Here is a 27,108-nt window from a genome sequence, read left to right as displayed (position 1 = left end):
GTCAGTAGGAAGTATCTCCCCATAGCTTAATAACTATTATGACAGATTTCTCACACTGAATGCCACCAGTGTTTCTTGGTATTTTGACAGTACAATATACACTACAAGTGACATATCTGACCACTTTGAAGTGCTCTATCACAGCATGTTATTAAGTGATAAAAGCAGAGCACAGAAAACTATATATAGCATGCTACCTGCTGTGTGAGAATGAAGAGGAAATGAGCGTGTGTGTGTATATATATCATTGCTTATTTTTGTGAACAGAAACACTAAAAGGATAAACTACAAGCTAATAAAAACGAATACCTGTGGAGATAGGCGTGAGCGGCGTGGTGGGGAGAGGATGGAAGCAAGGTTCTTTGATTAAACTTTTAAATGAAATTTTGGCTTTTGAACAAATGTAAATAATTTACATATTAAAAAAGCAGATTCTAAGGTTGAAAACAGAAACAAATCAACTTTATATCAAATTGGTAGCTTAACCTCAGAAAATCATTTAAGAAACTTTTGAACACGCTATTATGAGTATACATGATACTTAATGGGATGTGTTGAAGGACAAAAAACACCTGCAAAAAATTATAAACACTCATTAATTTTCTTGTTACTAATATTGGTGTCATTTTGAATATTGCATATTTGTGTATATTATAGGATAAAGCAAAAAGAAATTTGCTAAAGATACTGAGAACCAAAATGACCAGTTTGAGAAGACCATAAAAATAAAGGAATTTATGTAAAACTCCCTATAATGATAAATATGAATTGAAAATATTACTCACTAATTTTTAGAATGTGTTTATTTCCTAGCCCAGTCCATGGAGAGGGCCTCGGAGCAGTGGCGCCCCCGCAAGGATGAGCAGACTCAGTCCCCATCGCTGCCCACTACAAGGTCCCGAAGTGTCCAAGGTGAGCCTGGAACCTCTTGTGTCAAAAATCAGGCAAGCACTCAGAGATTAATGGGATGTGCCAGAGGCCACAGCAGCTGGCTAACGGGCTCCCGCTGGCCAGGTGTGAGGGAACCTGATGGTCGAACAGAAGGGCTGTAACCGACTATAACATTTGAATAAACAAAACTCTGCGGCAATACATAAGAAAGGATAAAGGGGTTGAGCTCACTGGAGGCGAATCTTACACAAGCTCCTTACTCTGTCATTAGAGGGAATGAATTTGGTTTTCACCCTGTCCTTTTAGTAGGAGTTGTTCATCTCCAATTATGGGAAGGCTGTTTGTTACAGAAAAATGTCAGCTGACAAATGCAGAAGAAATGGCCGTTCAGAAAGTTGTTAGCGCACCATCCCTAGGCATCTAGGCAGAGATTCTCAGTGGATGCTAAGATCATATGCAGAGGAAACGGTGTTTTTGTGGTGCCAAAGCATCACCCTCAGACACCTCAGTCGCTGAAACTGGGGAAGATGCACCTGTACCTCAGAGTGATTGGGCCCCTTGAACCAGGTGGCCAAACACGGCATAAACAGCGACACTGCGCCTCCTGATGAGATGCTGTGTGAAGGATTCATGTTGTACTGTAGGTGGAATCAAGTGTTTGTAGTCTTCTAGTTTATGGGAAATGCAGGAGATGGAGGCAAGCTTCGGGGGAGAAATTAGACAAATCCTAGACGTGGGACAAAGACAAGACAGCTGGCCTCTGCAGAAAGGCAGTGTCGTTTCAAGAGAGAAGTTTTCCTTCAAAGAGACTGAGACGTAATCAAATGCAGTGCACGAACCCCGATTGGATCCAGACGACACCTCAGTAGATTTGGGGGCAATTGGAGGAATCTGGATGTGGAGTGGGTATTAGGTGGTAGTAGGGAATCAGAGTTCACTTTTTAGGTGTGATCATTGTGGTTATGAACTTCAGCGACCATTTCTAGGACAGGCTGAATACAGACACATGGACTCTCATGATGTCTGCAGCTTTGAAGTGGTTCAGGAAAAACTCATGCATAAGTACATGGAGCAAAAATAGTCAAAAAGTGTCCAACTTCATGGCAGGCACATGGGTGTTCACAATATTTTTCTTAAAAGAGCTCAGAAACTTTTTTAAAATCCTCATTCAAGGATATTTTTCTATTTATATCCAGATAGAGTGGGAGGGAGGGAGAGAGAGAGAAATATCCACATGAGAGGGACACATCGACTGGCTGCCTCCCGCATGACCCTGACCAGGGCCAGAGACAAACCACAACTGAGGTAAGTGCCCTTGATTGGAATCGAGCCCTTGACTCTTTGGTCTGCGGGCCAATGCTCTAACCGCTGTGCCAAACTCACCAGGGCTGAAACTTTTTTAAAAAAATATCCTTTTATTGATTTTTTTTAGGGAGAGATAGAAACATCGATGTGAGAAACATTGATCGCTGCCTCCTGCATGCCCCATACTGGCAATTAAGCCCATAACCCGAGCATGTGCCCTGGCCAGGAATCGAACCAGGACCTCTCAGTCCATGGGACGAGGCCCAGTCCACTGAGCCACACCAGCCGAGCAGAGCTCTGAAATTTATTTATTTATTTTTATCCTCACCCAAGGACATTTTTCCATTTTTTGTTCAGGTAGAGTGGGAGGGAGAGAGAGGAACAGAGAGAGAGAGAGAGAAACATCGACGTGAAAGGGACACATCGAGTGGTTGCCACCCGCACGACTGACCAGGGCCGGGGACAAACTGCAACCGAGGTACATGCCCTTAGCGGGAACCGAACCCGGGTCTCTGTGGACCGCAGGACGACGCTCTAACCGCTGAGCCAAACCGGCCAGGGCAGAGCTCTGAAATTTTTAATGAAAAGTTTCAGAAAAGTATCGTAGCACTTACCTATTCTTTTCCTGGCTTCTGGCACACATAAATTATTCCTGTTGATACTGACCCGCTGTCAGTGACACAGACACTGCCTTTTTTAAAATGGTTTGACTTGTCTTGGGTTTGGCTGGTTTCATGGAAACACGTGGATAAGGTGCACAGGCAGGCACAGCGATGGAAACAGCACAAGCTTGTTCAGAAATAGCTGCGAATGTAGTGCTCATCACGCCCGAAGTAGTGCGGGGATAGAAAACCTTTCTCTCCTGTTCCTGACGGGCTCGGGGCCTCTGGGGCATGGCAGATAGCCCAGGCGGTAGGAGCCCAGGAGGCACTGCTGACAGGGTGCCAGGGGCTGTGGTGATCTCCGCTTCTTCCTTATTGGGGAGACTTGATGTGGCCCATCTTCCCTCTCCTCCCCAGGATGGCTTGGGGTTGGGCACATGACCAAGCGTGGCCTACAGGATGTTTAGGGAAGTATTCAGGGTGACTTTGGGGAAAGGTCTCGTTACTGATAGACATGACAGAATGGCGCTGTCCATCTGGATACCAGCATCAGTTGCATCTTGTGAGTCAGGGCTGGTGGTTCGAGGACAGTGAGCAGAGGGGTCCAGAGGTGTCACCAGCTCTGAAGCGGTGGCGGGAAGACCTGAGGTCAGGAATTTTCCTCATACTTGGAGCTACAATAAGGCATTGGAACAGGGCAGATGTCTTCAAATCATGTCATTCAGAAGTGCTAAATACAGGAATTTGGGGGCAAGAATGATGTGTTTTTGAGAAAATGATTCAGTAACTGCTTTGTGCCTTGTCAATTCCCATGTAATGTTAATTGTAATTTAATGTAAAACTTCCAAGAAATGTTATTTCTTGCTTGAAAGAAATAGAGCACAGGACATTTCCTTCAGGAGCCTAGTCACACATTAAGAATTCTTCCTCTTTATATGAAACAAACATTTCAAAATTTAAATGAATTATTCATTGATATTTTCCTTGACAAGATGTGGCTTGATGAACTGGTCTGATTTTGTTGTTGTTGTTCTTAATTCTCAACCAAGGACATTTTTTCCCACTGATTTTTAGATAGAGTGGAAGGGAGGGGAAAGGGGGGGGCATCAATGTGAGAAAAACATCATTTGGCTGTCTCCTGTACACCCCTACTGGGGATTGAGCCTGCAACGTGGGCATGTGCCTTGACTGGGAATTGAATTGGGACCTCTCAGTCTATGGGACGAAGCTCAGTCCTCTGGGCCACACTGGCTGGGCATAAGATGGTGTTTTAATTGTTCTTATTTTGTAATGATTTTCTATGTATTGAAGAGAAAGCCCCTCTTTATTCTATTTTTAAAAACTTCCTTGGCTTTCCCATTAGTTCTTAGAGGTGACCTATAGAATGGATCTGACTAGGTTTGTGTTTAAACTTAGTCTCAATAACTGACCGAGTGGCGACCAGACACTGTGGGCTCTGCAGTTGGCTTCTGTGAATTCTCTTTCCTGAGAGTGGGCCTTACTTTCTTGTTTCTTTGCATGTTTTATAACTTTTTTTTTTTTTTGGCTCAAAACTGGATTTTTAAAATATTATAATGTGGTTACTATGGAAATCACACATACACCCCACTGCCCCAGGGTTTTTGTTTGTTGTGGCTCCTTGTCATTTGCTTCTTGGTTTTTCTGAACCACTCCAGTGAGCCTGTATTCTTTGTCACATGCAGCCCCTGAATTCCTTGTTCCACTAGATCAGTGGTCAGGTGGGTTTCGCCAATTTCCTTAAACACTTGGAGCCAAAGAAAGCATAACAGAAAGGGGGATACAAAGAAAAAGAGGACAAAATACTCTCCCAGTCTTTGCAGATTGGCTCTGTGTGGGGCCCCCCTGGTTACAGTTCTGCCTCAGCCTTGGCTCCCAGCCTAGACATGGAGCATGACTGGATTGCCCAGCCAGGTATATTGAAATTCAACAAGAATCAGATAGCTGTGGCCGTGTCTTCATTCTGACCTATTTGAGAGGCCACAGGAGCAACTGAACCAACACTTCCCTAACCTTAGGACTGAACACATGTGGGCATCTCACCTCCACCTGCCAGGAGGTGTCGCCCTCCTGCTCAGCCCTTGAAAGTCCTGCTCAGGGTTCCTGATCTGCTCACACCACCAATTATGAGGTCTCTGCTTACAAAGCAAGCAGTCACGTTGTGTCTCAATTGTTTTCAGTTCTTGATGCCCAATAGGTCAACTAGGCCAGGCCCCTGAGGTGCTTTCTTTCACTAACTCCAGCCTGTGTATCTTACATGCTGCCTGAATAGTTCAGACCTTTTCAGATATGCCATCCCATCACATCTGAGTCAAAAATGTTATTTTAAGTACCTCTAAGGAATTGGAAAAACCGGGCCAGTTAAATTAGAACACACTAATTTCAGAGACATAACATGGCAACATGGACATCTGGGAAACTGCAAAGAATTACAAGTCTGGATTACTGAAGAGGCTGTTTAGAACCACTTACACGTACCAGCCCTTGTATGTGCAGGATCTGTCAACGGAAAAGAATGTGGTAAACCACGTAAACTTTTTATTTTTTTTCCTTTTTTTTTTGTTGTTGTTCAGATACAGTGGGAGGGAGAGAGAGGGAGAAAAAAACATCGACGTGAAAGGGACACATCAAGTGGCTGCCGCCGCACGACCAACCAGAGCCGGGGACAAACTGCAACCGAGGTACGTGCCCTTAGCGGGAACCGAACCCGGGTCTCTCTAGACCGCACACCGACGCTCTAACCGCTGAGCCAAACTGGCCAGGGCAACCACGTAAACTTTTCAGATATTTTACTTAAAATGCATACTGTGTATTTAAGCTATAATGGAAGTGTAGGAAACCTTGGTAGATATATCAACAAATATACTGTGAATACATGGTTCCTACACAAAACGACAACCCACCAGACCTTTGAGTCCTGTTATGTGGCACAGTCACAACCACCGAAAAGAACATGGAGGGAAAGTGCTGAGCAACAGAACAGGCACCACCACGAGTGAGGGAAACCCATGAAGATATGGCTGTTCATCTCAGTGATGAAGGGTAAATTATTCAAATAACACAGCATCAGCCTAACAACTGGAAAGCAAGCAAAAGTAGGTCCTTACTTTACACCATACGTTGTCAACTAACATTGGAGCAATGATCCACAAATAAGATAAATTAACCTAAAGGAAATGTATGCCCTGGCCAGTTTTGTTCAGTGGTTAGAGCGTTGGCCCATGGACCAAAGAGTCACAGGTTCAATTCTGGCCAAGAGCACATACCTTGGTTTCGGATCATCCCCGGCCCTGGTCGGGGTCATGTGGGAGGCAGCCAATCGATGCCCCCCTCCACTCTATCTGAAGATATTTGAGAAAATATCGAGTGAGGATTTAAAAAAAAAAGAAGAAAATTTATGTCATGCATTACAAAAAGGAAGATTATATCAGGTTCCAAAGGTCCTTAGGTTAATGATGTAACAATTCAAGAAAACAGACACATTTAATTGTTTCTAATGCTCAAACTACTTACATCAAAATTGACAGAAAATAAGATAAATCTCTATGTCAACATCTCGAAATAAATGATTTACCTAAAGTCCGCTTCTCAATTGTGTAACTCCTACAAAAGTGTAAATTTGTAATTCACTAACAGAGCAACCTAAATCCATTGGCTGAAAAACAAATTGTCTTTCACGGAAGGACAGTCCGGAGGTGCAGTGGCTCCATGGCTGGCCGGTGTGGTGGCTCAGCATCCCCATCCAGGCCCCAGGCTCTTCCAGTCCTTCTGCTCTGCCATGATCCAGTTACACGTCATTGTTGAGACATAACCAGGCATCACCCCAGCAAGGAAACGGAAACGTTCAATGAAAGACTCCACGTTACCCTGCAGGACTCCTTGGATCTTTAAGGAAATCTTTTCCCAAAATAACCCATCAGCTATCTCCTTTGTATATGTGTCTAGAATTGGATCCTATGACCACTCCATTGCTGGTAATGAGAAGGGATTATCATTACTGATTGAAATTGGTCAGGATTTATCCCCTTTCCATAAGCAGAAATGGATACCCTGCCAGCAAACAGTAAGGAGCAAGTGATGAGGGTGGTTACTCAACAGTGTCTACCACAAACCCACATGGAGGTGTTCTTCAATCATTCAGAACAGAAGGAGTCCAGCACAATGTTTAAAAATAGTATCATAGCAAATAAAAACACAGATAGTTCCTAAATTACACTTATATTTGTGTAGGCATCTAAATAAAAATAGTGGATGAAAAAATTAGATAAAAAATGGGAATATTTTAAGTATAATTTAAAACTGTATGGAGTTCATTGAATACTACAGTTGTTTCTCATTACTGGAGACTTCTGGCATTAACAATTTAAAATTTCCTATGCAGTTTTCTACCTATTTTATGCATATGTTTCTTTTTTCTTTTTTTTTCTTTTTTATCCTCACCCGAGGACATTTTTTTGTTCAGATAGAGTGGGAGGGAGAGAGAGGAAGAGAGAGAGAGAGAGAGAAACATCGACATGAAAGGGACACATCGAGTGGCTACCACCCACACAACCAACCAGGGCCGGGGACAAACTGCAACTGAGGTACATGCCCTTAGTGGGAATCGAACCTGGGTCTCTCTGGACCACAGGCCGACATTCTAACCACTGAGCAAAACCGGCCAGGGCTTATGCATACATTTCTATCTCTTGCTGACTCAGATACAGTTGAGAACATTATAAAAAACACTGATTTCTTTATGGAAGATTTAGTTCATTAACAATGATAAAATACATTTATAAGCACTAGAATACAAGAAGAAGCATACTTTATACCTATCAAATATTAGTTCAATGGCAATTCATATTAAGTACTAACATGGTGTGCTATTTAAAATGGGTAATCTTACCATGTCTTACAAATTATTTCAATACGGATACACTGCCTTTTCAAACATGATTCAGAATAAACATATGATTCCTGTAATGACCATCCTAAAAGGCAAGCTAACAAACAAAGGCCTACATTCTCAGGAAACACTCAGGTACGACTTTAATGTGGCTGTTACTGTCTTGATCAGCTATCTGGTTTTACAGTCTCTATTTACAAGGAGTACAATTTATTCACAACATATTATTTTTTAACAAAAAGCTCAATATTATATCAGAAACATAACTTTTAGAATTAATAATTTTCAAAGGAGTGGGTTTTCCACATTCCATAGAATGACACATTTCCCCCTGGTATGAATCCCTGATATGTGAAACAGTTGAACCCACAAAAGTGTATATACATTTTACACATTTATACATTTTACTCCTGTATAGTCGTATCTAACAAGTGATGTGGTCTTGTTGCAGTTGTGGTTTCTACCCTGTGAGTTCTCAGATTACAAGTCTGACTAATGCAGAGGCTGGTCCACATTCCCCCATGGGAATCTGACTTGACCATGGTAGGAGTTTCTTACACATTACAAAGGGTTCTCTGATGTGAAATGAGGCCTGACTTCAGAGAAGCCTTCCCACATCCAGCACATTCACATTCCCTCTCCTATGGATTCTCTGATGGCTATTGAAGGCTGATTTGTGGTAGAATTTTTTCCCACATTCATTACATTCATAGGGTTTCTCTCCTGAATGAGTTCTGTAATGTACAGTGAGGTATGACATTCGAACGAAGGCTTTTCCACATTCATTACATTCAAAGGGTTTCTCTCCCGAATGAATTCTATGATGTATGGTGAGATATGACATCTGAGAGAAGAATTTTCCACATTCATAACACTCATAGGCTTTCTCTCCACTGTGTGTTCTCTGATGTCGATTAAGGGCTGAATTCTGGCAGAAGGTTTTCCCACATTCATTACATTCATAGGGCTTCTCTCCTGAATGGATTCTATGATGTATAGTGAGGTATGACTTCTGAGAGAAGAATTTTCCACATATATAGCATTCATAGGGCTTCTCTCCTTTATGTATTCTCCGATGTCTACAAAGGGCTGAATTCTGGTAGAAGGTTTTCCCACATTCATTACATTCATAGGGTTTCACTCCTGAATGAGTTCCCTGATGTATAGTGAGGTATGACAACTGGGAGAATAGTTTTCCACATTCATTACATTCATACGGCTTCTCTACGGTGTGTACTCTCTGATGTCTCATGAGGGCTGAATTCAGGTAGAAGGTTTTCCCACATTCGTTACATTCATAGGGCTTCTCTCCTGAATGAGTTCTATAATGTACAGTAAGATACGATAACCGAGAGAAAAATTTTCCACATTCGTTACATTCATAGGGTTTCTCTCCTGTGTGTGTCCTCTGATGTGTAGTGAGTGTAGACTTGCGGCAGAAGCATTTCCCACATTCATTACACTTATAGAGTTTCACGCCTGTGTGAATTTTATGATGGTCATTAAGTGCTGACTTCTGGGAAAAGGTTTTTCCACAGTCATGACAAACATAGGGTCTCTCTCCTGAATGTGTTCTCTGGTGTTGGGTGAGGTGTGTCTTCTGGCAAAATGCTTTTCCACAATAACTACATTCATAGGGCTTCTCTCCTGAGTGAGTTCGCTGATGTTGAATGAGGTGTAACTTCTGGTAGAAGGTTTTCCCACATTCGTTACATTCATAGGGCTTCTCCCCTGTGTGTGTTCTCTGATGCACAGTGAGGGTTCCCTTTTGGCAGAAGGATTTCCCACACTGATTACATTCATAAGGTTTCTCTCCTGTGTGAGTCCTCTGATGTATAATGAATTTTGACTTTTTACAAAAGGACTTCCCACATGCACTGCATTCATAGGGCTTCATTTCCATATGAGACGTCGGGTGCACACTGAGGTTTGACATCTGGAGAAAGGCTATTTCAGATTCATTCCATTTATAGGGCTTCTCCTCCATAGGATTAACAAAAACTGCATCCTTTTGAAAGGCTTTCTGGCATTCAATATAGTCAAAGGGTTTCTCCAAAATACGAATGTTCTGATAGATACTTTCTTCATTTAGAGCATAAGCTTCCCCATTTTGATTAAACTCACAAGAATTCTCCCCTGGGTGAGTTTTCTCAAGTTTCACACGGAGACGTGATTTCCCACAGGCACAGCACTCATCAGGCTTCGTTCTTGCATAGCTTCCGTCGCTACTGATGTATTCTGAAGTGGACTTCAAACTCTCTTCGCATGAGTCACATTGATAGGATATTTTTCTTGAAGGAACTAGGTTTGTTTCCACATTAAAAGTCTTACCAAGAACATTACCTCTCTCTTCAATCAGGATTTTGTTGCTGATGGATACAATTTGCTTCGAATGTTTGTCTTCACTTTCCTGGACTCGCTCTGTCAGATCAACTTTCCAGACTTCTTCTAAAAAGAGGCAAAATTAACCAAATGTACATCTTCCTACATAAACTATGGAATGAGACATACACAAACATTTCATGTGGCATAGATGCTAGCTTCATAGACAAGTGCATCCTTTCCCCTTATTCTTTGGTTTGGAATAAACACACACACACACTCCCCAGTGGTGACAAAGGTGAGAAGTAAACTGACAAAAACACAAGCACCTCTAACCTTTACTGCACTATAAGGTCTTGTTCAAAACTGAGTATAGAAGGTAAAATAGGAACAGAGAGCAGTGATCAGAAGACAGGATGCCAGATGAATGACTGACAAGACAGACATGAGAGGACTCCCAGGAGGTGGGTCAAGTGAGGGAAGGGCCTGGAAATTTGAGCTCTGACTTAGAGAAAGTGTCATCTGGCCAAACGAGGTGCACCCCACTGAGACGCAGAGCTGTAGAGACGGTGACCATGTAAACATTTAGGAATATGGACTAAATGGAGTTCAGCAACATTTGGGGAAATAACCGAATATTGATTTTCCAGGTTACACGGAGCTAATATTGTGGTGATTCTTAGAGGATGAGGAATTTAAGTGCCCTCTGGGAATTAACAGGGAAACACCATAGGCTCATCCTGTGAGACAAGTGATAGATCACCTGGAAACTTCGGGTGAACACATCTTGCAAATCCAAGAAGAATGAAGGTGTGCTGTCCCAAGAAATTCTGGACTAGAGGACAGCGGACGAGGCACATAACACAGACCAACAGAAACCCAGAGACCTGAGACAGGAGGAGCCCTTTACAGAACAGATCCCTGAAGGAGGAAACAGATCCTTCAGACACACTTGTGGAGGGGCGGGAGTGTGAATGAGTCAGTTTCTCTCTGTACTTATTGAGCACCTGCTGTGACAGGACATTATGAAGGCACTGGGGACAGAACAGGAAATGAGAGACAAGATGAACAGCATTCAGGAAAAGAGGGAGACCCAGTTCCTGCTGGCACCCCACTTAAGAAGGGCTGGAGCTCAGGAACAGTGAGCAGCACAAGTGCACATGACCACACGGGGAATGGAACTTAATGGTGGAGTTTGGGAAAGAGGATGACAAGTGACACAGGACAGAAACCCATCTGAGGCACTGCACAGTGAAGGAGAAGGAAGGTACTAACATAAGGCCACATAAGTTATTGTTTAGTAATAGACTTATGAACGCCTCCAAACAAAAGGAATCTATGACAACAGGTTACTGAAAATGCCGCAAGAGCGAGTGAGACCCACGGTGTAAGAGGAAGAAGGAAGTGATTACATTTTGGTGCTGGGAGGTAAGCGTGGAAAAGCTCTACAAACATCAGTTTTTGGGAGTGAGAAGCATACAGGTGACTATGTCTAGTCACTTCTAAAAGTTTGAGACCATTAAAAGTCCCTGGGAAAACACTGCCAAGTTAGCAATAACCTCCCCACTGCCTCCCTAACACACCTGGGTGACTCTGAAGTAGGAATTCTCCTTCTACTCTCCATGGCTCTTCTCCTTGCTCCAGCTTGATGATAACTTCCGGTTTGACAATGTGACACCCTGTTAAATGAAAGAGAACTTGAGTCTGGCTGCTGGGTTTCCGATCTCTGCCGTCTGCGGAAAGTACTGCCTTACGAGCTACACAACCAAAGTGCCCATCTGAGCTGTGCCAAAATCAGGACTATTCGTTGGGGAGGTAAAGACCAAAATGCCCTGCCTGGTGCCTAAAACACAGTACTCACGTTCGTCCCATCAAATTCAGTCAGTAAAAGTGAAGGAAATCCCATACGTCTTAGCAACTCAGGAAGCCGCTCTGCTCACCCACGGAGACGAGGTGGCTGTAGTTCTCCAGCATCACATCCCTGTAGGTTGTCTTCTGCTCATGGTCCAGCTGCTGCCACTCCTCCTGGGAGAAGTCCACGGCCACGTCCTTGAATGACACTGGTCCCTGTAATAGCATGATGGGAATTGGGTAATGTGGACAAGACATCTGAAGACTGGTAAAGTCAACTATGAACATTGTATCCCTTTTATGTTACAGGTTATGAAAGGAAAATAAAGCTATCAGACAGACACGGGAAAGAGTTCACTCACTATATATCAAAAAGAAAATGTTGTCTTGCACTACAAGCCAGGAACCATCCTGGCTGTTGGGGACACTAAGACCAGCAGATGCAGCCCTGCCCCCGAGGGCACAGGCCTGAGGGCCACTTGTGGAAACACAGGATGTACTTTGCTCCTTCATTTTGCTTCCACAACATGAACGGTGTGTGTTTGTTCTGCGCGTGCTCCCGGCCACGCCTCCCCTCCAAGTCATCCTGAGCTGTAGGGCCCTGGGCTCCATTCTCAGTCCTTTCCTCTGTGCTTTCTGCACTCCCCGCTTTGATGGTGGTCCCATCCTGCCTCCTGCTTTAATTACCCTCTAAACATTGACATCTCCCAAATTTATATCACCATCCCAGATTCTCTCCTAAATTCCTGATGCACAGGTCCCAGATCTCAAACTCAACATGCCTAAAATTACACTGCTGTTCCTGTCCAAACCTGTTCCTCCTACAGCTCACAGGAGCCAGTCTGCAGTGTCTGCCACAGTTACCAAAGCAACAGGCGAGCCAGGCAACGCCCAGCCTCGTTTTGTATGTTTCTGCACGGGAAGCCTGCAGGTCTGACCACAGCCCGCCACGAGAGCTGTCAGCAACCACCTGTATTTGTGATGCACTGTTGCTGCTTGAAAACAGCACTACCATGACTATTCCAAACCAGGGTTTGATTTGGTGGCAGCTGGAAGTAGCTCGCCCTAGTTCACTTTTTTTTTCTTTCTTTTTCCATTTTAGACAGAGGGAGAGGAAGAGATAGAAACATCGATGAGAGAGAATGTCGACTGGCCATCTCCTGCACACCCCCTACTGGGGATCAGGCCCACAACCTGGGCATGTGCCCCGACCGGTAATTGAACCAGCTACCTCTCGGTGCGGGGGTCGATGCTCAACCACTGAGACGTACCAACCAGGCCAACTTCACTTTTCTGCATAAGGAAAAGGGGAAATTGCACTGTTCTTCCTCTGGCTTAAAAGAAGAAGCTTGACGCGCACTTTTAGCTTTAAACCTGGGTGACATACTAAGAAACCAACAAGAATTGCAGATATTTAGGATTTTAAGTTAGTTACAGAAGATAAGGGAACAGCATATGACAGTGTGTTTTAAAAGATCCCTCTGTTGAGTAACTGTCCAGAGAAAGCTGTGTGATCACAGAATTGGAGCTGCTTATACACTGTCACACAGGGCAGAACATCGGACGTGGCAGGAGGATATTTTGTCACCACTGTCTCAGAGCTAGCTTTCCCTGCTGACGACACCAGCTCACTCACCTGTGGTGGGGGAGGCGACACCAGCTCCTTGCCTTTCTGAGAGGCCAGGAAAGGAAGGAGCACTGGAATTCCATTAGTAAAGACAGGGAGAAAACTGGGATCCCCCAGAGGACTGTAAATGACAAAGACCCAAGAGGACTTTAACAAACAGGCTCAGAAACCTCACAGGCATCACTTGGAAAGGCGAGAGCCTACTGGGGCCAAAGACTGCAGTCCAGGGATCCCCAAGCCAGCAACAGTCTTTCTGTACATCCGGAAAAAGACACTTAGAGACACGCACAGCCTACAGAACAAGAGTCAGTACATCACCTGCGTGGCCTGTCCACAGAAAGGGACTGACGGGGCACTCCAGAGCCACAAGGGGAAGACTAAGAGCAGACAGAAATGTAAGAACTACCTAGATCCACAAATTCCCCCTCCTCACCACCACCACCATCAAAGACGCTACAGTACTCACTGAAGAGGGCGCTCTTGAACTAGGAATCCCACCCATGCAAACTTGCTCCTTTGGGGAAGTTTTATCCTCACCCGAGGATATTTTTCGATATTTTGTTCAGATAGAGGGAGAGGGAGAGGGAGAGAGAGAGAGAGAAACATCGATGTGAAAGGGACACATCGAGTGGTTGCCACCCACACGACCCAACCAGGGCAGGGGACAAACTGCAACCGAGGTACGTGCCCTTAGCGGGAACCGAACCCGGGTCTCTCCGGACCGCAGGCCGACGCTCTAACCGCTGAGCCAAACAGGCCAGGGCTCTTTGGGGAAGTTTTAAAAATACCATGTACTGAAATTCTCAAAATAAAAATATTACAGAATTATATAGTAATCCTGGAAAATAAAGTAAAAAGGCAAATAAATGGGAAAAAAATGTTTACTAACATGACCCAAACTGGAAAAATTTATAAACCTTTAAGACTATAAGTCAGCAAGAAAAGCAAAAGAAAACAAACAGTATCGTGATGAGAAAGATGGGCAGTGGACATGCACAGGCACTTCACATGAAAATAGAAACGGGCCCATCTGAGAAGGCTCCAGACTGCATGGTGCCAACTCCTGACATTCCAGAAAGGGCAAAAACAGACAGTAAAAAGATCAGTCGTCAGGGGCGGGGAAGGGAGGAACAGGTGGCGCTAGGGGACCACCGAGTCCTGAAACTATTCTTTAAGGCACGGTAGTGGTGGATACACGTCGTTATACATGTGTCCGTACCTAAAACATACAACTCGGAGTGAACCCCAATGGAACTACAGACTTTAAACAGTAATGTATTGGTATTGATCCTTCAATTGTAGCAAAGTATCACATGGTAACAATAGGGGAAGCTGAGAGAGAGGAGTATGAGAACTCTGTACTGTCTCCTCAACTTTTCTGTAAACTTAAAACTGCTCAAAAAATAGTCTATTAATGGGGGGGAAACTTCTAAATATGTAGAAATATAAACCTCACTCATGATTAGGAAAAAATCTCAAGCTGACATACTCTTGGGGCCTAGGATCAGCCAGAACACCCCGTCACATTCCTTTTTCTGGCCTCCCACTAGGAACCGGCATCCCCTTGACTCACCCCCACCCCTGCGTTTCATGCCACTCACATGAGCAGCCTCTGCATACGACATCTTTTTATCAGATGACTCATTTGCCCAATGAAAAGGTCTCATTCTCAGGCAGCCCCTCCATGTCATGTCTACCTCCATTCACACACCCCCGTCCTCGGCAGAAGACCCGGTTCTGAGGAGCAAGCATCTTCCCTGCACTTCCAGAGCCGCCTCCAGTCCGCTCATGCTGTCTCTGTCTACGCACCTCACAGCCTCTGCTGCTACTCGGGCCCTGCTCGCTTCAGGGCTGTCACAAACTACCTCGCCGCCTCGCCGCGTGACAGCCGCGTCACCCACAGCAGCTGCAGCCAGGCTGCTTGCCATCACTGCAGCCTCCCACGTACTGACAGACCAGGGTTCCGTGATCTCCCAAAACGAGTTCTATGAATTGCCTCCTCCACGGAGAACAGAAGTTCCCTGAGGGTAAGACCTGCCTCTTGAAATCACCTCCAAGAGAAGATCTTCACAGAAACCAACACGGGGACTGCAGATGGGCAAGGTCCATGGCTAGGACTGGCAGACCTCCATGGGCTTGTACACTAGATCACGGGGACCTTGACAGGGTCAGGTTCAGGGGAGGGGCAGGGGCAGAACCAAGACTATAGGCTGCCAGATGAAACTTGAATGAGAAATAGGGATCTTTGTCAGACACCTCACCTCACGGTCTGCTGTGCAATCCCAACAGACGATCAGAGAAATATTTGGGGAGATTTATTTGATGGGCGAGAGGGCCACTCCTACAGAGAGTCATTGTTTTACCCCTGGATCAAGCAGTAAAAATAATGTATCTATGGGACAACAATGTTTTCGTCACCAGCAAAGGTCTATGCACTGAGAGCTCCCTGGGCAGTATGCCCTTGGATTACAGGAGGCGCGAGGCAGCAATGGTCATGGCTTAGGGCTTGTCACTTAGGAAGGCAAGTCACAATTATAGTGCGATCATCCACAAAATCTTTAAAACCCGTAAGAAAACAAAAGTGTTTCACCTGGTCAGTGTAAGTCAAGTAATGGATGGTATTTGTCATTTTCTGTGACGAATGTCAAGAACACGAGGCATACCTGTACTTTGTCTTTTTTTTTTTTTTTTTTTTTTATCCTCACCCGAGGATATTTTTCCATTTTTTGTACAGATAGAGTGGGAGGGAGAGAGAGGAAGGGAGACAGAGAGAGAGAAACATCGACGTGAAGGGACACATCGAGTGGCTGCCACCCGCACGATCAACCAGGGCTGGGGACAAACTGCAACCGAAGTACGTGCCCTTAGCGGGAACCGAACCCGGGTCTCTCCGGACCGCAGGCCGACGCTCTAACCGCTGAGCCAAACTGGCCAGGGCCTTGTACTTTGTCTTTAAGAGCTCTGAGGATCATGCTATCTATACACATGAACATGACAGAAATGCCTGGTGCTGACCTGCTGCTCTGTGGTTTGTCCGACCATATCTTATATCTGGTCTACTTTCACATTTCAAAGTTTGAACTATTTGTCTCCTAAGGTGTATTATAAAACAAACTAGGGAACACGTAACTAAAAACACTCACCAGAGATTTATTCATTTTCTGCTGCTCTTGGAAAAATATGGAGGGCTGTGAAAGCGGAAGCAACCTGGAGACAGAAAAGGCAACGAAGTTAGGAGGATCTGGCCTGCCAAGAAAGTTCTCTTCCTGCACAAGAACTCACCCAGAAAGTTCCATCAAAGACACCTCTGGGAGACTATCACTTTAAACCTTGGGAAGTGACTGGAAGAATGATAAGGAGGGAGCCCCCATCTGTATGTCTATAATTCCCACATGATTATGTGGTATGTGGTGACTGAGTGGATACATCTCTCATTAGTGAATGAACATCAAAGTCTATTGTAATAATCCTCCATCATTTGCACAAGATAAAAGAAGAAATTTTGTTACAGTCACCTATTTTCTTACTCTTAACATGATCAGCAAGTCAGCAGGATGCTCTGAGTAAAGGGATACACTCAAGCAGGACTAAGTCTTTGCATTATTTGTACAAATGGGTGTGCTGCTCAAAGGGCCTCTTATTAAGAAACTTTGACTTAACAGAAATACAGCGGGCACAACACCTGGCCTGCGAGTCTGAGTGCTGTTAGCAATCCCACCTGCACAGCACACCACCTCCGACAAGTCACCGCCCTTCTCAGGCCCAGCCTCTTCCTCCGGCACCTAGCAGCAGGACGTCGCCTTGCAGACCTGTCCCCGCTGCACTGGCTGCACAGGGCAGGACCCAGGGGAACGGGCACACACTTAGATCAGAGAACAAAGGTCCTGAGGGGCGTTGAGGGGGAAGGGGTGCTGGGTGTGCAGGGAGGAGGGCACACGGCACATCCGCAGCCCAGCCTGGGACCCCAGGTCCCCCAGGAGACCCAGAAGTCACAAGCCCCAGGGGAGCGCCCATTCCGGAGCAGCCTGCCCCTGCCCTCCGGCCCGGACACGGGATCTCCGGGGAGCGCCGGCCGCACACTCTCGTGTCCTCGGCCGGGGCGAGTCCCCAGCACCACCTACCCCGTGGGGACTGCGGATCTGCCCCAAGGCTCCCGAGGCTCCGCCGCTTCTCCCCCGGGGTCCCCGCCTCTGCGCCTCCCCAGGCCGCGTCCCCGAGGACCAGGCTCGGGGCCTACGGGACACACTCACTCAGGAGAATGTCCCTCCCGGGGACGTCACTGTCCCGCGCGCCTCGGTCCGGTCGCCGCGATGCAGACGGGCCGAGCTCGGACCGCGCCGCCGCCGCCGCCCAGCTCCTCGGGCCTGGCCCGCGGGCTCGGGGTCGCCTCGGAGGTCCCGCTCCAGAGTCCGCCCGCGCGCGAGCCGGTCCCGCACAGCCCCGCGCCCGCTGGGTGGCGGCCCGACCCACAGCGCCGGCCCGGCAGGCCCGGGACCCTCGCCCAACCGAGGCCAAAGCCTGGGAACCACGGCCAGCGGTGACCTGGGCACGGACAGGAAGCGACAGCAGCACGGCAGCAGTGCGCCTGCGCGAACACGCACACAGCCCCAGGCGCACATGCGCACGAGGACACCGGAAGTCCGCCTGCCGGAGGCCACCCGGGGCTGTGGGACAACTGCCAGGACTCTATTTCCCATAAGTCTCCGTGCCGTGGAGTTAGGGAGCGTCTCGGTAGTCCCGGCCCTCCCGCATTAGGGGGCGCGTGCGGGGAGAGCTCGCGCCGGAGGGGGCCCCAGTTTCCCGTTTGTCTTGACTCCCGTTAGGGCTCAAGGAAAGGTGTCGCCTGTGTGACTGCGCCCTGGAATCCTGGTCCTTTCCTTGCTCCAAGACCTTTGGGGTTAGGGACTCCCCCACAACCAGGGGAAGGGCAGGGAGGGGGTGTATCATGTCCACGTAACTGAAAAACCAGAAGTTTCACCAAAATGCTAGGAATCAGTAAATGCCCAGCTTATGACATAACATAGTATTGCCCATGGGCATCTGGTTTCTCCAAGGAAGGAAAAGATAATAGAAATTGTAGCTTTTCTAGATTACACAACGAATTCATAGAAACTGTAAAAAGTCAGAAAGTACTCACACACTGAAGAAAGGTGAGCGGATCTTACCTCCTAAAGAGGATGGTTGGGTAAACGTGTCGCTTTTCAAAAATGGAATCATAAGGACAATGATGAACACCTCTTTGTGGTGAAATAATACCGTGTTTGGGGCCAGTTGTTTCTACAAAGCTGTTGTGCGTGTGTGGTGGAGGGGATTAAAAATAATATCTCGAACAACCCAGACAATCATGTCCACAGATGTAGAATAGAGAAGACAATTTTGTTTGTTGTTGAACAGCATTAAACCAGACTGTGCGGGGCATGGCAGGGAGCCACTAGTGAGCTGGCAGGAGAAAGGACCCTCACCTTTGCATGGAGCTCAGCAGGCATAGTCCTTACAGACACACTCTCAAGTTCAACACTAACTCCTCTCACGAGAAAGGACAGTACATTTGCTATACATTCTTCCATTGTCCATTATACATTTACCTGGTCAGCTGAGTGGCCATCCTGCTAGTCAGTTGCCTTTATGCCAAAGGAAAAAGAAAATCTCTCATGTCTCCATGACAAGTAGGTATTTACAGCTCAGAGCAAGGGGCCTGGAGCCTCGCCTCAAGTCCCGGGGTGACTGAGACAGGGATCTTATCTTCCTTGAGCTTGAACTGCAGCATTAAACTTACCCTGCACAAAGCCTGTGCTTGTCCAAAGTTGCTCTTGAAAGTGGCCGTGAAGCCAGGGATGGTCTTTTCCAGCTCTTGCTGCCATTCACCATGGCCTGTGCCTGAATTCTCACCCATGGAAGGCTGGGATGTGAGGAACAGTGACCACACCTCTGGGCCTGAGCCAGGAAAATCACAGGGCTCATTTCTCTATGGTCCTTTCCATTTTCACCAGGTACAGGATGGGAGCTGTGCCAAGCACCCTGGAAGCCCCACGGTGAAGATGAGCAGAGTGCCCATCATCCTGGGCCCCTGGCCTCCAGCTCCCACCTTCCCCACATGCACTAACTGGTGCTCAGTGAAACTCGGGGGTGCCCTCTGCGCCTGGCTCCTCTGTGTGCCCGGCTCCTCTGGTTCTCTGCCCTGCGAACCGCAGCTGCCAGGTCCCCGCAATAACCCATTCTGTCCCTTCAGTTCAAACACGCAGGGTGCAGTGTGTGGCCTGGGCTCTCTATGGGCTGGCTTCTCTCTCCAAATGGCTGAAAACTGTCCTTTTACACACTTCCCTCTTTTTAAAATCTTGTTTAAACTGGGAGGGTAGCCCTGGCCGGTTTGGCTCAGCGGTTAGAGCGTCGGTCTGCGGTACAGAGAGACCCGGGTTCGGTTCCCGCTAAGGGCACGTACCTCGGTTGCAGTTTGTCCCTGGCCCTGGTTGGTCGTGCAGGTGGCAACCACTCGATGTGTCCCTTCACATCAATGTTTCTCTCTCTCTCTTCCTCTCTCTCCCTCCCGCTCTGTCTGAACAAAAAATGCAAAAAAAAAAAAAAAATGTCCTCGGGCGAGGATAAAAAAAATAAATAAATAAAATAAATAAAAAATAAATAAACTGGGAGGGTAATCTGGACCCTGTGATTGGCCAGAAGCAGGAGAAGCCCACCTCTTCCTGCACTTTCATAAAGACCCCTGCATATATTGTAGTTAGAATATAAAGCTTTCTCTTTTTGTATTACTTAAAAATGCAAATATTCCCCCAATTTGTCATCTGTTTTTTCCCAGTAAATTATTTCCAGTTATTTATTCACTTATTTTGGTATTTTTGTGGGCATTATTTCACTTTACACAGTGCAAAAGTACATGAAGATATATAAGCCCCCCCCTACTGCCCTGTAACCCACCCCTCCCCACCAGATACCCCCACACCCATCCACTCCTGCTTCCCATTCCCTAACCCTGAACCCAACCTCCCTAAGTAACCCCTTGTTTGCTAAATGTTTTTCCAGACCTTTTTCTTTGCTTATTCAAACATAAAGCTATAACATAAGGCACACGTAAATCTATAATATACATACCATACATATACACACAATACTTTTGTGGGTTTTGTTTCACAAAAAGCAAAATTAGTCTTTGGTATTTTTTAAACAGTACAATAGACATGCCTCCAGTACAGTACGCAGGGTCTGCCCCTCCTTTTACATGTTTCTTGTATTTTCAAGCTTTCTTCAGCTGTCTCCTTCCCCATGGCTCCAGTTTCTCTCAGATTCTCAAGAACTCTGTCTCAGCTGTGTCTCTCCCCTCCCCCTCCCCCTCCCCTCAGAGCAGGGTCCTGCCCACGGCTCTCCACTGGCTGCACTTCCTCACTCCCTCCTCTCTCCCCACAGCCTATCCACTGGGCTCTGCCCCTCCCCACCTGGATTTGCTCAAAGATCAAAAGTGTTTGCCAGACCCATGGAGCACTTTTCCCTCCTGCCTCAGGGGCCCCCTGCAGTCCTGAGCACTGCTGAGCATGCTCCCCTGGCCACTCTCTTCACCCCATCCTGACTACTCCTAGGTACCTCTCTGCCTCCATGGTACCCAGTGTGGGACGACTTTACTCCCTAGTGGACATGTGGCAATTTCTGGAGACTTTTCTGGTTGTCACAGCTCAGGGGTATGTGCCACTGCATCTGGGTAGAGGCCAGGGATTCTGCCAGACATCCTACAGTGTACCAAACAGTCCCCCGCAGCAGAAATGGTCCAACCCCAAGTGTGAAAGAGCACAGAGGTTGGGAATCCCTGCACTAGAGGGATACAAACAAGCCCAAGGATGAGTCTGACAGGTGCAGGCTAGGTTTTTTGTTTTTTGTCTTTCTCAATCCCTCCACATTCTTATACGATCTTATCATTTCTGCGTTTTTTAAAAGTGATTTTGAAACCTTGAAACTGGGAAACTGGTTGCCAGGTTGGAATGACTGATGACATCAGAGGCTTCCGACCTTCCTGATTGGAAGGACCAGATTCCGTGGTGCTTGGCAGCGAAGGTGGACAACAGCATCTTCTCGGATCCTTTCTCCACTCCCAGTGTCTACTCAGCTCAAAGAAGGGATAAGGGTCTGTGTTCAAATCGAGAACAAGAGTTTGGACAGATCAGAGTCTAGGTTTCTTGAAAAGGAAGAGTTTGGGAGAAATCATGGCCAGTTGTGAACCAAGTTCACATTCTGAGAACCAGAGCCCTCCACCTAACTCCCCAGGGTACCCCTTGGAGGTGAGAGTGGGTGAAGAAGTCCCAGGACCATCAGGTGAGGAAACTAGGTGCAGAAGGGATTTGAGAGGCTTGACCATTACGGAGGAAGGGGAACCTGACTAGGGTGTGTGTGAAAGAAAGGAGAGATTCAGAAAGCCAGGAACTGGAGGAGTGTACAAGAACCGGAGACAGGACTATCCCATGAAAAGAGCCCGGGAAGCCAGGGAGGAGGGTGAGGCGTGAGGTCCGAGGAGAGAATGGACGCGAGGGCACACCAGAGGTTCCCTCCCCCAGCCACGGGAGAAGTGATCTCTAACGAAAGAGTTTTGAGGACAGAGACACAGAACAATGGCAAGATGAATGGGGCAGGGGAGGGTGTGGGGGACAGATGGACATCACCAAAAGAGAGAGAGGCAAAGAGGTCTGGGGAAAAGGCCAGTCGTCCCTGAGACTGGAGAGAATGGAGGGGTTTGTTTTGGGGGGAGATAGGTGGAGTAAAGTGGGGGTGGGGTTTAGGTGAACAGCAGCTGAATTCCAAAGGCAAAAGCATTATATCGTAGCCTGGTTTCTTTATTCAGCACCCTGGGTCAACCCCAGCCCCCTGCCTCAGTCCCCTGACCGGAAGAGGAAGAGGGAGTGGTCCACAGAAGAGGAGCCGGAGGAGGAGGCGGCCCCTGGGGCCCAGGACACCTGGGTTGTGGAGACCCTGTGTGGGCTCAAGATGAAGCTGAAGAGGCAGCGGGTGTCCTCAGTGCTGCCGGAGCACCACGAGGCCTTCACCAGGCTGCTCGGTAGGAAGAAACCCTGGACAGCACCCTCCAGTCCTGTTCTTTAAAAAAACAAAACACTTCCAATAACGACTCTCTTCCAATAGGAAATAATTCCCTGCTAGCTGGTGAGCTTTCTGTCCTAGGAGGACTCTGTACTGACCGCTCATTGGGGACACTTAGGAATGACAGAAGATTGGTCTAGACTTGAAAAGGGTCTGCACTTGGGATCAGAAAGCTTGGGGTTTTTTTGTTTTGTTTTTTATCCTCACCCGAGGACATTTTTCCCATTTTTTGTTCAGATAGAGTGGGAGGGAGGGAGAGAGAGAGAAACATCGACGTGAAAGGGACACATCCATTGGCTGCCATCCACACGACCCAATCAGGGCCGGGAACAAACTGCAGCTGAGGTACATGCCCTTAGCAGGAACCGAACCCCGGTCTCTCTGGACCGCAGGCCGGAGCTCTAACTGCTGAGCCAAACCGGCCAGGGCAGAAAGCTTGGTTTTCACTGCACACTTCGAGACTTCTTAGCTCTGGCCTCGTGAATCTAAATCCTTCATGTGTGTAAGGGGGGTACTAAGGCCACCTTCGCACCCTGACCTGACAGTCAGTTGAGAACATGCCTGAAGGGCTATGGCCTCGGCAGAAGCACATTCGTGCGTGATGAAGGATCATCACTGATTCTTTAGGATCTGAATCGTGCAGATATGCTACTGACCCCCCCCTGTCACTCAGGCACCCTGACCGGGTGGGGCGTGTCACCACTGCTTCCTGGCCCAGGGAGCAGTCTCCTCTGAGCCTCTTCCTGTCAGCCTCACCCTTGGCCACATCCCGAAACTCCCCCAAGAGGCACGTGGCGCTCCTCTTTGCCCTGGACCGCTCCCATGGCAACCCTGTTCCAGCTGTCGAGCTGACCTAGGCCCTCTTTCACAGAGGATCCTGTCGTCAAACGATTCCTGGCCTGGGACACAAAGCTGAGGGTCTCTGACAAGGTAAGATGCACTCCTGCTCCGCCATCTCTCCCAGCCCTCCGTTCTCTCTCCAGTCTGATGCCTTGTCAGGACTTCCCTTCGGGACCGAGGAGTTCTGTGCAGTGTGGACGGGCAGCCCTGCCTCTGCCCGGCTCCTCTGGGACCTGAGCTCAAGGCTCGTCCCTGTGCTTCTGACACATCAAGTCCCTTCTTCTCTCAGCTCCTGGGGACTCCCCTTTGCTCCAGCTTGTCAAAGACCCTCCTGATGCTGGCTGTCCTAACCACATGCCCTCAGACTCTGGCGTCTGCCCTCCTGGGAGCAGCAGCCGGCCCCTTGTCCCTCTGCCCGTCCTCTTTCCCAGTGTGAGTCCTCTTGTTTCCCCCTTTCCCCCAGTACCTCCTGTCCATGGTGGTCGCTTATTTCAGCCGGGCGGGGCTGTTCTCCTGGCAGTACCAGCGCATTCATTTCTTCCTGGCCCTGTGAGTATTCTGCCTAATCCCATCCTCAGTATTCAGCCCCTGGGGGGTGGAGAGAGAGGCGTGGGTCTCTGACCATGCATCTGTTTTTTTAACCTATTTGTACGGTTTAACCTATGTATAAAAATGATAGGATTATAGTATAGTGTTTTTTTTTATACTGTTCTTTGTGAAAACCAACAATCCTAATGTCAGTTAAAAGACTGAACAGAGCCCTGGCCAGTTTGGCTCAGCGGTTAGAGCGTCGGCCTGCGGTCCGGAGAGACCCGGGTTCGGTTCCCGCTAAGGGCACGTACCTCGGTTGCAGTTTGTCCCCGGCCCTGGTTGGTCGTGCGGGTGGCAGCCACTCGATGTGTCCCTTCACGTCGATGTTTCTCTCTCTCTCTCCCTTCCTCTCTCTCCCTCCCACTCTATCTGTACAAAAAATGGAAAAGTGTCCTCGGGTGAGGATTAAAAAAAAATAATAAAAATAAAAAATAAAAGACTGAACAGAGCCCTGGCTGGTTTAGCTCAGTGGTTAGAGCGTCGGCCCGTGGACTGGGGAGTCCCAGGTTCGGTTCCCACTGAGGGCACGTACCCCAGTTGCAGTTTGTCGCCCATCCCCGGTTGGGGTTGTGCAGGTGGCAACCAGTCGAGGTGTCTCTCTCATGTTGATGTTTCTTTCTCTCTCTTCCTCCCTCTCTCCCTCCAGCTCTATCTGAAGGTAAATGCAAAACAATATCCTCAGGCGAGGTTAAAAAAAGACTGAACAGAGCAAAAGAAAACATAAAAGCCTCATAAAGAATTGACACCACCCTGCCCCCAAACAAACAGGCCTGAGACTGACCATTTATCTTTCTTTATTGATTTTAGAGAGAGGAAGGGAGAGGGGGAGAGAGATACACATATTGATTAGAGAGAACATCGATTGGCCGCCTCCTGCACGTCCCCCACTGGATATTTGGTCCACAACCTGGGCATGTGCCCTGACCAGGAATCAAACAGGCGACCTCTCGGTGCATGGGTCAGTGATCAACCACTGAGTCTCACCAGCTGGGCGAGACTGACTATTTCTAATTCCTCTCTCCCACATCAATGCCAAGCGTAATGGTCTTCCTCCTTAATTCATACCCTCATTAAACAACACAGATCTAGTATAAAATGCTCCCCAGGGATGTTTCTTACAAGTTTCTCTGAATATCCTTCCAAAACACAGGCTAACCACTTCACCACCCTCCTCAACGATTTCACTGGGTGATTTCACTCTGGATCAAGGCTGAGTTCTCAGCTGGAATCCAGCTGTTTCTACGATCTCTATCAAACGTGCTTCCACCCTGATAGCTTAGTCTTTGTTTCGCCACGCTTCCCAACACCATGCCCTCTGTTTCCATATTGTTTTCTATCTAGGTGTTTTTTTTTACACATATGTATCTGGAGAAAATGACCTATTCTTAGAATTGATTCAAACACCCAAATCTTCGGATACTGTCTCCAACCCACTAACTTCTGCATCCCAGTAGCACTTTAATTAAAAGTCTATTATAATGTGATATTTTGGATTACAGTTAGTTCTTATCTCCCCTCTTCCTCAGTGCCATTAGAGTAGACACCTGTTGGAAGCAGGTCCTGTCAAAATATCAATGGCTTCTTAAGACACTCAGTATAATTCTTTTTATTTTGCAAACATTTAAGTTATCTGAGTGTGTGAGGTAGTCAGTTTTACACTTGACTATGAGACACAGTATTCATTTTATCATTCTATGAAACCTTGTGAAGTGCCTCTCATGTGTCAGGGATTGTGAGGGCTGGGAGAGAATTCAAGAAGTGCTATTGGGCCCTGGCCGGTTTGGCTCAGCGGTTAGAGCGTCGGCCTGCGGTCCAGAGAGACCCGGGTTCAGTTCCCACTAAGGGCATGTACCTCGGTTGCAGTTTGTCCCCGGCCCTGGTTGGTCGTGCGGGTGGCGACCACTCAATGTGTCCCTTTCACATTGATGTTTCTCTCTCTCTCTGTTCCTCTCTCTCCCTCCCACTCTTCCTGAACGAAAAATGGAAAAATGTCCTCGGGTGAGGATGATTAAAAAAAAAAAAAAAAAGAAGAAGAAGTGCTATTGGGTTGCCCAGCCGGTGTGGCTCAGTGGTTGAGCATTGACCCATGTACCAAGAGGTCACCGGTTCGATTCCCGGTCAGGGCACACGCCAGGTTGTGAGCCCGATCCCCAGTAGGGGGCATGCAGGAGGCAGCCAGTCGATGTTCTCTCTCATCGATGTTTCTATCTCTCTCCCTCTCCGTTCCTCTCTCTCTAAAATCAATAAAGAAACAACAACAACAACAACAAAAATTTTTAAGTGCTATTGGGTCAAGGCACCAATGAACCAAGTCCTCTGTTAGTCATTTCGTAGGAAAGTGGTGCACACGGAAGTGGACCAGTCAGTCCCTGCCCTCGGGAGCTGTGTGGGTACAGAGAGAGAGAGACAGACGTGCGCCCACACAACAGGTTAAAGGGAAGGGGGCCGCCTTCCCCACTGAATTTTATCTTCATCATCAAGATATGAAAGTGCCCTTGAGGTCCCTGCTCAGCAGTGGCTTCTTGATGACTGAATGGCACTCTGTGACACAGGACAGGGCTCCTGTAGGTCCTGTGTGAAGATGACCCGCCGGTGCCCTTTCTGGGAAGCTGACCTCAGACAGGGGTCCTTCCTGTCCTGCTCCTGACTGGCAGCGTGATGTCTTTCCCCAGCTACCTGGCCAATGACATGGAAGAAGATAACCAGGCACCCAAACAAGCCATCTTCTCCTTCCTCTACGGGAAGAACCGCTCCCAGCGTCCCCTGTTCCACAAGCTGCGGCTGCAGTTCGTCCGTTCCATGGGCTGGAGGACGAGGGTCTCCCGGGAAGAATGCGAAGAGGTGGGTGGGCTGTGGGGACTTGGGGGAGGGGGCCAGATTGGAGAGAAGGGATCACGGAGGATCGGAGTTGGAACCTGGGATGAGAAAGAGTTAGGGTTTGCACAGGGGAGGGTGGGAAGTCCCCCTGGAGAGCCATGATCTTTTCAGGGGGCTGTCTGTCTTTCCAGATCCAGACTTTTGACCCAGAGCTCTGGGTGTGGGGGCGAGATCGCGCCCGTATCTCCACGACTGCAGAGGCCTAA

The 27,108-nt window shown here is 47.6% G+C and overlaps 2 protein-coding genes and 1 long non-coding RNA gene across 8 annotated transcripts in view; 2 read left to right on the top strand and 1 right to left on the bottom strand.

Moving 5' to 3' along the window:
- Nucleotides 1–1,081, top strand: part of LOC118616231 — a 13,826-nt gene extending 12,745 nt beyond the window's left edge. The window contains exon 6 of the long non-coding RNA XR_004956537.1: nucleotides 814–1,081. This is a non-coding gene — a long non-coding RNA (uncharacterized LOC118616231). The remainder of the gene's footprint in view (nucleotides 1–813) is intronic.
- Nucleotides 1–17,839, bottom strand: part of LOC118616228 (zinc finger protein 12) — a 21,422-nt gene extending 3,583 nt beyond the window's left edge. For 3 of the 6 annotated variants that reach the window (XR_004956535.1, XR_004956536.1, XM_036241706.1), the window contains exons 1-5: nucleotides 17,755–17,839; nucleotides 16,648–16,711; nucleotides 11,967–12,093; nucleotides 11,610–11,705; nucleotides 10,036–10,152 (exon numbers count right to left, since the gene is read on the bottom strand). Coding sequence is in view for 4 of the 6 variants with exons in the window: in XM_036241706.1 (XP_036097599.1) it covers nucleotides 10,036–10,152; nucleotides 11,610–11,705; nucleotides 11,967–12,093; nucleotides 16,648–16,662 (355 nt within the window). In the remaining 2 variants the exon portion in view is untranslated. Of the gene's footprint in view, nucleotides 1–7,400; nucleotides 10,153–11,609; nucleotides 11,706–11,887; nucleotides 12,094–16,647; nucleotides 16,712–17,222; nucleotides 17,326–17,754 lie in introns of those variants that run through there. The other 3 variants (XM_036241703.1, XM_036241704.1, XM_036241705.1) reach the window with 3 other exon arrangements.
- On the top strand, nucleotides 17,815–27,108 carry LOC118616517 (speedy protein E4-like). The gene is given in 8 exon segments (XM_036242105.1): nucleotides 17,815–17,911; nucleotides 21,601–21,697; nucleotides 21,699–21,817; nucleotides 22,341–22,553; nucleotides 23,466–23,524; nucleotides 23,898–23,983; nucleotides 26,698–26,866; nucleotides 27,034–27,108. Coding segments are annotated over 8 exon segments (915 nt in total).

Source organism: Molossus molossus, unplaced genomic scaffold (assembly GCF_014108415.1).
Source record: "Molossus molossus isolate mMolMol1 unplaced genomic scaffold, mMolMol1.p scaffold_m16_p_4, whole genome shotgun sequence".
NCBI lineage: Eukaryota > Metazoa > Chordata > Mammalia > Chiroptera > Molossidae > Molossus > Molossus molossus.
This window is presented reverse-complemented; position numbering and strand designations above follow the sequence as displayed.